Source organism: Peromyscus eremicus, chromosome 4 (assembly GCF_949786415.1).
Source record: "Peromyscus eremicus chromosome 4, PerEre_H2_v1, whole genome shotgun sequence".
Lineage (NCBI taxonomy): Eukaryota > Metazoa > Chordata > Mammalia > Rodentia > Cricetidae > Peromyscus > Peromyscus eremicus.
In genome coordinates this window covers 123,906,715-123,918,079 of record NC_081419.1, presented here as the reverse complement: position 1 = coordinate 123,918,079, position 11,365 = coordinate 123,906,715, and the positions used below count along the sequence as shown (strand labels likewise).

At 44.5% G+C, this 11,365-nt stretch overlaps 1 protein-coding gene and 1 pseudogene across 1 annotated transcript; both read left to right on the top strand.

The window, feature by feature from the left end:
* Window positions 1–59: 59 nt before the first annotated feature.
* Window positions 60–6,044, top strand: Vsx1 (visual system homeobox 1). The gene is made up of 5 exons (XM_059259651.1): window positions 60–489; window positions 2,304–2,382; window positions 2,631–2,754; window positions 3,785–3,962; window positions 5,149–6,044. The coding sequence occupies exons 1-5, from the start codon at window positions 60–62 to the stop codon at window positions 5,433–5,435; spliced, it is 1,098 nt and encodes a 365-aa protein (XP_059115634.1). The 3' UTR covers window positions 5,436–6,044.
* Window positions 6,045–10,539: 4,495 nt separating this feature from the next.
* LOC131908616 (ubiquitin-like) lies at window positions 10,540–10,932 on the top strand (annotated as a pseudogene).
* Window positions 10,933–11,365: the final 433 nt, after the last annotated feature.

Here is an 11,365-nt window from a genome sequence, read left to right as displayed (position 1 = left end):
TTGCATAGGTGACCAGGAGGGACTCAACGCCCCTCGCCTGGTCTAGAGAGCTGACAAGCATGACTGGACGGGACGGGCTTTCAGATGGGCGCTCTAGGAGTAGAGCCCTGGCGCCAGGCTGTCCTCCCAGCGGCTCTCGCCTTCGAAGCTTCGCCATCAACGACCTGCTGGGCTTGGAGGCGGACTTGCCAACTCCGGCAGGACCCGGGTTAGGATCCAGCTGTGAAGCTCCCGCGGAGGCTGCGGGGCCCAGGCCAGGACTCTGCGGTTCCTGTCCTGCTCGCGGGGCTCTCCCGCTGGGGCTGGGCCTCCTCTGCGGCTTCGGGGCGCAACCCCCCTCCGCGGCTGCTGCTCGTGCGCGCTGCCTGCTCCTCGCCGATCTGAGGCTCCTGCCACCCGCAGGACCGGAGTCTGCGGTCGCCCAGACCCCCGTCCACCTGCCGCCTGCGCCCGGCTGCCCGCAGCGCAGTGAGAGCGTCTCCACGTCGGGTAATTAGGCAAAGCTTCCCGACCCCAATCCTCGAACGGTCCAGAAGCACCTCGGTAACGAATGCTTGGTCGCCCTTCGAGGCACCTTAGATCTCCGGAGGTGGGAATCCCAAAGGGAGCCCAGTCCCAACGGTGGATGGGGGTGGAGTGGAGTTGTCCGCTGTACCTCATGTTTTGTTCAGAGTCCATCTGTTTTTCTCAGGAAAAAAAAAAAAAAGTCTTGCACTGTGTTGAAAGAGAAGGAACCTAAGACATTCATTCCACAGGGCAAGAAACTGGGAGGCTGGAGATGTGAGAGGGAGGAGAGAGAATTATGCAAAAAAAAAAAAAACAAAACCGTGGACCTAGTGAAACTCTGTCCTGCAGAGCACCCGGCTAGGCAGGCAGAGTGGAGTCTGACAAGCAAAGAGGGGCCGGTCTCTGTGGCTCTCAACAGGAAACCGACTTTATTGCATACTCCTCACCTCTATAGGATGAAATGAAACACTCTGTTTGTTGTGTCTTTAAATCCAAAGGGCTATCTTCATAGGGTGGCTTCTCCGAATATTAATAAAAGGAAAGGTAAAATGCAAGTAAATTTTATTCTGCAAGAGCATTTCCCGTGGAAACAGCATCATGTGACTAGTAAGAAATTCTGTCACCTTAAAAGAAAAAAGAAACGGTTGACATTGATTTAAATACTAGAATGTCAATCCAATATATACAAATATTATCATTTCCATGTAATCAATATAAAACAATTATGCTTTGGGGAATAATAAGTTCTCCAACCAGACAGTGTTTTATATCTGCCACAAGTCTTAGTGGCCACTTCTCATGCATTTCCTCACCCCAAGTATCCAATGGCTTCCGGACACTCCACAGCACAACATAGAATATTATAATCCAGGCATGCCGTTTTGTGGTGATATCATTGATATAGAAACAAAATTGGTGTTCTTTCATTGCTTTTGACTTCACTCACTTAAAAACTATTTTTGGGGCAATTCTACTTTTGAATGATGAATCTGATAATAGTTTAGCTTCTAGCTTTCCTTATCCTGAGCTCTTTTGCTACATTGAATATGGGTAGACAACTGCACAGTTGAATGGTATTGTTTCCAGGGGAATCCATACATCAAGAGGACATGTATGTCATGCATGCATAAGCTTCCTGGGCTGGAGAATGGGTGCATCAGGGCAGGGTGAGTTCCGACAAAGATTCTGACGTCACAAATCCTGCCTCTCAGAAATGTCCACATGGGGAGAGGCATGCTGGAGCAGGGTGGGCTTTCAACTTCGGAATTCTGGTTAGAAAAGACAGTAAGTAGCCAAGTAGCATTGGCTTTACAGAATATGAAATTTGGATCCCAACTTCATCAATGCAACTTGACCTTGTGTGACCTGGAAGGATAATAATACCAGCTGCCTTTGTCCTTTTATTTTATGAGGAATAATTGAAATAGTGCCGACAGTATCTGGAATGTGAGAATTACTCTCTTGGCTTGTGTATATCACTAAGTACATTCTACATTCTTTTTTTCTTTTTTTTTTTCTTTTTTTTTTGGTTTTTCGAGACAGGGTTTCTCTGTGTAGCTTTGCGCCTTTCCTGGATCTCGATCTGTAGACCAGGCTGGCCTTGAACTCACAAAGATCCTCCTGGCTCTGCCTCCCAAGTGCTAGGATTAAAGGCGTGCACCACCACCGCCCAGCTACATTCTACATTCTTAACAGACACACAATGTTAGGCCTCACATTAAATTATAGCAAAATACATAGCTCAAAATATAGGAAAAACTTTCACATTTTTCAGAGTTATCTTCTTGTACCAACAGATGGGGACAGTCCATCTGAAGAAAAGAGTGACCTGAAGATGTCCCCTACCCCGGGCAAGAGGAAGAAACGGAGGCACAGGTATGGGTCCAGGCTTCTCTGCTTACCTTTCCTACAACCCTACTGCCTTTGAGAACAGCGTATGAGAATGTAGAGGGTCCAGCAGTCTACTGGTGGGCATGAGAACCACACAGCCATTTTCAAAGGTGACCCGTAGTTCTCAGGAGGCTACAGGAGAATCTGTACAATTCTAAAGACGTGATTTTGTGGGTTTATAAATGGGTTTTATCTTTCTGGCATATTTCCTGTGTATTTCTTGCTCTCTACAGGACAGTTTTCACTGCCCATCAACTAGAAGAACTGGAGAAGGCATTTGGTGAGGCTCACTACCCTGACGTGTATGCCCGGGAAATGCTGGCTGTGAAAACTGAGCTCCCTGAAGACCGAATACAGGTGTCTAGCGGTGCTCTTTCTCTTTTCTAAAGACACTGCAGAGAACATGTCGCTCCTGCACACAGTGAACAGCTCACAGCCACTCAGAAAAGCCTCGTATGGTTCTCTTCATTGAGGACTGAGAGTGACCCAGTTAAAGGCACTAAAAGGCACTCTCTCTGGCCATTTCATGCCTTTTTTTTTTCCTTCTATCGTCTCTAACCTATCCTCAAATATTACACAATTGTGAGCAATCAAGATGGCCTAGCGGGTTAAGGCACCTGCCACCAAAAAGACTTACACCTGAATTGAATCCCTGGAACCCACTTGATAGGAGAGCACTAATTCTTGCAAATTGTTCTCTGCCCTCCATATGTGTGCTTGTCACACCAACTTCTACACTCACGCACACAAAATTAATAAAAAATGATGTTTAAAGAAAGTACGCAATTGTGTGTTGAACTAGAAGACTGTATGAAGACATATTTAGTTCTCATCTTTAGTTCTTAAGTCACCGAATACAGCTTGAGTTCGTGTCACACGGTGCTATCTCCGCATAGGCGTATCCACCCTGAAAGTTCTCTTGTGCTGGCGGACATGCTCTCTGTTGGAAGAGCTGCCAGTGACTTGCTGCTCTAAGTTTCAGTATATCATGTATTGTTTAAATTAATGTATTTTCTTTAGGAGAAATAGCAGCAATCCATCAATCGATATTTGAAGGGGCCATTGCCGCTGTAGACTTTCTAAACAGAAAAATCAGGAAACGCTGTAGGCAGCCCCTTTATAAACACACTACAGGAAAGGGTCTTTTTCATTCCTTATTTTTGCTTTCCGACTCCTTAAAAAACTTCAGAGGAAGCAACTCTTATGTTATTCCCATGATGCTGAGTCCTTGCGGATTTGGAGGGCTGCTGCTACGCAGGCCTTCAGGCTTGTGGGTGCCGAATGGACCTTTTGCAGACCCAGAGTCCCCGAGCGCACGCGCTCTCCAGGCCCCCGTTTTTATATGTCTCTTCTCGAGCTTCTCGGCCTCTCCTCTGCCTCTAACCAGGTCTGGTTCCAGAACCGGAGGGCCAAGTGGCGTAAGCGAGAGAAGCGCTGGGGCGGCAGCAGCGTGATGGCTGAGTACGGACTCTACGGGGCCATGGTGCGCCACTGCATCCCACTGCCAGATTCGGTGCTCAACTCCGCGGACAGCCCGCACGGCTCCTGTGCGCCTTGGCTTCTGGGTAAGCCCTGGCTGAGAACAAGACCAGAGAGGTGGGCGGGGTCCTCACCAAGGATTTGCAGAGCAAAGCAGGACAGGTCTCAGGTTTAGGCCCAGTCTGGACTTTTTAATTCCTAGCCTTAATTTTCGTCGGAACTGTGGAGGCACTGTGTGGGAAAGTCCTCTTAGGTTTTTCACACTGGTATGTATTAAAAACTTATAAATAGACAGAGACTTGCCTTGTGTTTGATACATATTTTCAAAGTGGTGAATGCTGCTTGAAAGTTTAGAAACTATACAGTTTAGAGTGTAAGGTTAATAGGGCCATGCAGAGCAGGGAGAATCTAAAGCATTCCGTTCTGTTCGCAGCATAGCTGAAGTAATAGGCCGGGTCCTGGTCCCGATTTAACGAGTGTGTTCTAGATTAGTAAGTAAGTAGTGCCCCCACTGGTGAGGTCAAGCCCTTTCTGGTGCACTTACCCCTTACTGATCTGCTTGGGTTCAGAGTTTGCAAGCTTGGGTCACAAGATAATCACTACCAGAAAATTAGGTGGATCATAGTGGGATTTTAGGTTGGGAAAGTTCAGCAAGTAGTTTTCCGCCCAGGTGCTGTGCTGAGAACCGGAGATACAGCCTGGACTTTGCCTAAGGACGGAAGAGATTAGAGAGAAGTGGGGATGGAGAGCCAAGCCCAGTCCTCAGAAAGCACACGAACAGGGGTCCTTGAGGCGTGGGACTTCAGTCACACAAGCAAGTGGGTTTAGTGCTGAACTAGGGTTTGTTGATTATCCAAACAAACGTGAAGTCACTGTGTCACCCAACAAAGCAATTTTTCAGGAGTGACAGCTGGTGGATAGGGCCTTCTAAATCTAATGCTGGGAGTTAACTACTTGGTGGCTCTCCTTTAGGCCCTAGAGGAACATTGACAAAGAAAAATTTAGAGATAGAAAGAACAGTGAGAAGAAAGGAATGTACTTAATTGCTGAGTTTAAAAATATTTTTGAGCCTGATGTGGTGGTACATGCCTTTGATCTGAGTACCTGGGAAGGAGGGGCAGGCGGATCTCTGTGAGTTTGAGGTCAGTCTGGTCTATAATAGCAAGGTCCAGGACCATCAGGACTACATAGACATACCCTGCCTCAAAAACAAACAAACAAACAAACAAACAAACAATCTCCAGTGTTGTTGTTGTTGTTGTTGTTTTCCAGGAATGCATAAAAAGTCGACAGGGATGAGAAAACCAGAAAGTGAAGACAAGTTAGCAGGACTCTGGGGTTTTGACCACCTCAAAGAAGGTGCTAAAAAGGATGGACCTGAAAGGGGCCCAGACAAAACAAGCCTGAACCCTGAGGATAGCTTGGAAGATGAGGCCATTGACCTGTCCAGCTCTTCCAGGCAGGAGACAAAGAAAATGCCCCCGGAATCCAGTGATCAGGCATGTTCCCATGCTCCAGGGCTGCAGGTGCCCCAGCCCCCAAAGGTGGGAGCCTCATGAGACCAACAGATTTGCCCCTCCCCAAAAATGGAAATATGCATATTTCTCACGAGCAATTTTTAGGAGATAAGACTGGTCAAGACAAACACCTTCAGTTTGATTTTCTTCCTGAAACATCTGGATAAGAGGCAGCATTACAATATTGAATATATATAATGATCTAGGGGAAGTTCCATTTAATTCTAGAAGGGAGAACATTTGTACAATCTCTTGAATCACTCAGTTTGGTATAAAATTTTGTTTCTCCTTTGTAGAATTTGAGTAGGGAAGATCTGAAGTTCAAAGATAATTTTAGGGATGGGGTAGGATGTAGCCCAGTTGATAGCACACATGAAGGCCTGTGGTCAATCCCCAGCACCACATAAACAGATGTGGTGGCACACACCTGTAATCCCTGCACTCAGGAGGTAGAAACAAGGGATCAGATGTTCAAGAGCATCCCAATCAACCTGGGCTATGCAAGACCTTAGAGAGAGAGTATTTCTACCTGCATCATTTGAGATGTGGTTAAATCATTAAGAGTGCTGGTCTGACCACTTCACTCTAAGAACATTTGGATTTATTTGGTTTTGTTGAGATAGGCAGGGTCTTGCTGTGCAGCCCAGGCTAGCTTCAATTTCATGATCTCCTGCCTCAGCCGCTCCAGTGCTGGGGTTACAGGTTTGAATATAAATAATTGTTTTACACTCCTAGGTGAAGTTTCTAAAAAGATGAATGAACAAATGGATGCTATATCACCTTTCCTTGAACTGGGTCTTAGACTTTCTTGCTTTCACAGTAGGCAGTAATTTTGTGTTGAGCGTCACTTGATAGGTTTTGAATATCCAATGCCTAAACAGCAAAGAAAGCCATACTCTCCTCTGAAATCACCTGGAGCCATGTTTAGGCAATTGTTAAATATCTGGAGACTGTCAGAAGGTCAGACCTGATTTCTTGGTCCTTTTGAATTTATGTTTGGAAGCACTTTAGTGATGTGGATTCATGAATGTTTTCTTTCCTGTATTTCCTTTGCTGTTTATTTATTATTTAAAAATAAACGTGTGGTATGTCTGGCTCAAGGCTATTTGCTGGTCCCTTGATAGGCTCTCCCCTCTGTCCCTTTTTAGGGAGCATGCACAGCAGGTTGTCTTTCAGGCTCCTGTGTAGCACACTGTGGGGCAGTGGCCCTGGCTGAGTCACCTTTTGGAGTTCATTGTCTGAAGAAGCGTTGTTTGTTTTGGGCCTCTTCCTCTGCAAATTATCTCAGGAATCCATCAGCTTGGGTACACACACACACACACACACACACACACACACACACACACACACTCATACACCATCTCTTCAAATGAGAAAACAGGCTATTTTTATCCATGTTCGTTCCATAGTGTTGTAAATATTGAATACTACTGATTGCACACTGTGGAATAAATTAGTCTGCTCACTTTGGTTTATTCTGGCTGTTACTGATCCTGGCTGAGTCCTGGGCCTGAACACTGGTGAAAACCAGAAGTCCTTCCATCCTTCTTGCCTAGAGAGGGCAGCCCTTGCTCTGAGCCCTGGGCTACACTCACCTCGTTTCTTTTATCTCATGAGGACAGTGTGAGTGGGTGGGTGTTCACATACATTTTTTCTTTTAAAAATTAATTTATTATTTTTGATTTATGTGCATTACACATGTTCAAGAGCCCATAGAGGCCAGAGAGAGTATTGGATTCCCTGGAATTAAGAGTTATAGGCTGTTGTGAGCTACTATGGGTGCTGGGAACTAAACTTTGGTCCTCTACAAGAGCAGTAAGCATTCATAACTGCTGAACCATTCCTCTAGCCCCTTCTCACACGTTTTTATCATGCACTATCCTCAGGTTCTTGCTCTCGTCCTTCATCTTTAATTTATCAAAAGTTGAGTTTGAGGAAGGGAGCCAGTAACTGTTGTGTATTTCCTCAGACCTGAAGAAAATGAGCAGATCCTGGAAGCTCAGAAAGTTATAAAATTCATGCAGCTCCTCCCCAGGGTTATGGAAATGAAATAGTTTCAGGGAAGGGGAGACTGTCCAGCCAGACGGGTCTGCCTGCACAATACACAGGTCACCCTAGAGTTGCAGCTGCTGCGAGTCAATGTCCATGCCGTGGTGGCCTTTTGCTTACACGGCTGCTTTTGAGTCAACCATGTACCTGTAAGTGACCCCCATAAACTCACTAGTTCACTAGGCTAGACTTGGGTGGAATTGTTTCCGTGGTCTGTTGTCAGTGTTCTGTCTGGAATAAATTCAGATTTGCTCACATATCCCCAGGAAAAGCGACACCACACCCATGCAACTTGCATGCATTACACTCACAAAGTCTTAATAAAGTGTTAACGCTGTCTGTGAATTGTCCCACAGTAAGATCTGTGAGATGATGGTAAAATGTCGCCGAGCGAGAAATCCTCTAGAGGGGAAAACAGGTAGGAGTAGGAATAAAGAGGCTTAAAGTACAGTGAAAATGAAATGAATGACATTTGACAATTGGTTCTGAATAAATGTATGAACAATGGGCAAATTTCTCTGAAATATTATAAAGAAGAAGGAGATACCAGAAATAATGTGAGAAAAGGGGAAATCATATATTTATATAATAAATGCATGTATAGATGTATACATATTTTTCTTTTTTCCTTGGCATGAACTTTTGCTATGTTGCCAAGCTATTTTGATTTTCTTGGATAAAAAGATCCTCCTGCCTCAGTCTCCTCAGTAGCTGGACCATAATTATGTGATCACCCAGCTAAAACTATGTTAAATATGTAAGAAAACCCTATAGTCCAGTGGGGTATTTGGGAGATTGAGGATTTCAAGTTCTAGGCTTGCCTGAGCTACAGAGTGGGATCTTGTTCCTTTTTTTTTTTTCCAAAATATGGTCTTACTATGTAGCCCTGGATGTCCTAGAACTCACTCTGTAGACCAGGCTGGCCTCCAAATCAGAGATCTATCTGCCTCTGCCTTCCAAGTGCTGGGATTAAAGGCCTGGCCATGAAATCTTGTTTCAAAAAATAAAATAAAATCACTTTTCACAACTAAAATGGCTGGTATGTTCATTAATTTGCTTTAAAAGCCATTAAGAAATGGGCTGCGGAGATGGCTCAGTGATTAAGAGCACTTGTTGTTCATTCAGAGAACCTAGGTTTGGTTCTCAGCACTCACACAAAAACTCAGAACCATCTGTAACTTCAGTTATGGGGGATACAATGTCCTTTTTCTGACTTTGTGGGCACTAGGCATGCATAAAATACATAAACATATATGCAGACAAAAGACTCACACACATAAAATAAAATAAAACAAACAAACAAAAAAATGAAATTCAAACCTATAAGGCTTTTATTAGGGGAAAATCTACAAAAGGTATATTTTCTGAGAAAATACACATTACTAACATTGAATCAACAAAAGCACAAAGTACATGTGGTAGTTTGAATGTAATTGGCCCCCATAAGCTCATAGGAATGGTATTATTAGGAGATGTGGCTTTGTTAGAGTAGGTATGGCCTTGTTGGAGGCAGTGTGTTACTGTGGAGGTGGGCTTTGAGGTCTCATATATGCTCAAGCCATGCCTAGTGTCTCAGACCATTGCTTGTTGCCTGCAAGATGTAGGACTCTAAGCTACTTCTCCAGCACCATGTCTCCCTGCACACCACCATGTCCCACCATGATGATAATGGACTGAATTTCTGAACTGTAAGTCACCTCAATTAAATGTTTTCCTTTATAAGAGTTGCTGTGGTCATGGTGTCTCTTCACAACAATAGAAACCCTAACCCAAGACAGTATTAAAGATCATTAAACAAAGACTCCATAAAACATACTGTAATATGGCTGTGGATTGATGGCAAAATCACATGCAAATTCTTGAAAGTTAAATAAAACATTTTTATGGTATAGATCTTGCTCCTGAACACAGAAAAAAAATATAGGATTTCTAACCCTTACATCACCCCAGTTCTAGAACCCCCAAAAGTTAACACACTATTTAGCTTCATAAATGGAAATGTGAAATTTTCAAATGACTATCAGTGTTTACAACTCAACAGAATCCTAGGCATGTTATTGGACTGCAGAAGGTCTACTCCAGGCATACAAAGGCATTTAAATATTGTTATACATAGCCCAGGAATGCAAAGGTATTTTAATATTGTGAAGGAAACTACTTATACATTTATTAGCATAACTACACGGTAAGGTTATCTTGGTAGATATTGGAAGCATTCAACAGGGAACAGAGGAAATTGCTCAATGGATAAAATGTTTGCTGTGTAAGCATGAGGATTGAAGTTGAGATCTCCAGAGTCTGTGTAAAAGCTGGATAGGCATGGTGGCCTGCCTGTAATCCTGCTCTCGGGAGGTAGATGCGGGAGCCACAGGGCAAACTGGCTAGCTAGAGTAGCTGTAATTGGCGAGCTCTGGCTCCACTGAGAGACTCTGCCTCAATAAATAAGTGGAGAGCAATAGAAAAAGACACCTGACACCAATTTTGAGTCTCTACATAAACATACGCACATGCTTGTACGGGACCCGCCCTCACAGGTGCACCCACACACATATGAACACACATACACATGAACTCACACCACATATGCACTTAGATAACCACGAAAGAAAAGCACTCAGTAAGTAAAATATCAGGTTCCTATACACATCATTTAAAACCAGGTGTAGTGGTGGCACACCTGTATTTCTGACAATCAGGAAGCTGAGGGAGGAGGATTGGGAGCTCACAGCAACAGAAAAGTAACAGATACAACATGGCATCTTCATAGAACCGGCATGCATCATTCCATATGGCTCAGTCCTTTCTAGGTGACTTACAATGTGTAACACAATGTAAACGCCATGTAGATAGCTGTAGGCTGTGTTATTTAGGAAATGATGATAAGGAAAAATGAGCACACATGCACTTCCAGATGAGCTTTAAAAACATTCTTTATCCAGGCGGTGGTGGCGCATGCCGTTAATCCCAGCACTCAGGAGGCGGAGGCGGTGGGTCTCAGTGAGTTCTAGGCCAGCCTGGTCTACAGAGTGAGCTCCAGGACAGCCAGGACTGTTACACAGAGAAACTCTGTTTTGAAAAACCAAAAATACTCTTTCTCTTCAAGGAGGCGGCCGAGCAGATGCCAACATGCAGATCTTTGTGAAGACCCTGACGGGCAAGACTATCACTCTTGAGGTCAGGCCCAGTGACACCATCGAGAATGTCAAGGCCAAGATCCAAGATAAGGAAGGCATCCCACCAGACCAGCAGAGGCTGATATTTGCCGGCAAGCAGCTGGAGGATGGCCGCACCCTGTCGGACCGCAACATCCAGAAAGAGTCCACCTTGCACCTGGTGCTGCGCCTGCGTGGTGGCATCATCGAGCCGTCCCTTCATCAACTCGCTTACAAGTACAACTGTGACAAGATGCCTGCACCCCCGTGCGGTCAACTGCCACAAAAAGCAGTGAGGCCACACCAACAACCTGTGCCCCAAGAAGAAGGTCAAATAAAGCTGGGGCCGTACCTGGCCCATGACCCCGGGACCAAATAAAGTCCCCTTCCATTGACTGGAGCAGTTAAAAAAAAAAAGAAAGAAAGAAAGAAAGAAAGAAAGAAGAGAAAAACCAAAAATAAACAAATAAATAAAATAAAAAAAACATTATTTATTTATGTTTGAGTGTATCTACAGATATGGAACAAAATGATACAGAGAAAGAAGGCCGGCCATGAATAAAAATAGCAGGAGTGGAGGGGCACTTGTCGAATCCAGCGAAAACTCCCACTAATTCCTAAGCAAAATAAAGTGACTCTAGTGAGTCACGGTCCTGGGGTAACTAAAGTGTCATGTAAATCAAAGGATCAAAAGGCTTCATGGTTTTGTCTGTCACCCTTACATTTTTAACCTACCTGGAAGTGTTTTCTTTCAAGCCGTAGGGTAGAGGC

Coding starts and splice junctions, on each gene's coding strand:
- Vsx1 (XM_059259651.1), top strand. CDS start 60: ATGACTGGACGGGACGGGCTTTCAGATGGGCGCTCTAGGAGTAGAGCC. Junction 2,755..3,784: donor TCCCTGAAGACCGAATACAG/GTGTCTAGCGGT, acceptor GCCTCTAACCAG/GTCTGGTTCCAGAACCGGAG. Junction 3,963..5,148: donor CTGTGCGCCTTGGCTTCTGG/GTAAGCCCTGGC, acceptor GTTGTTTTCCAG/GAATGCATAAAAAGTCGACA.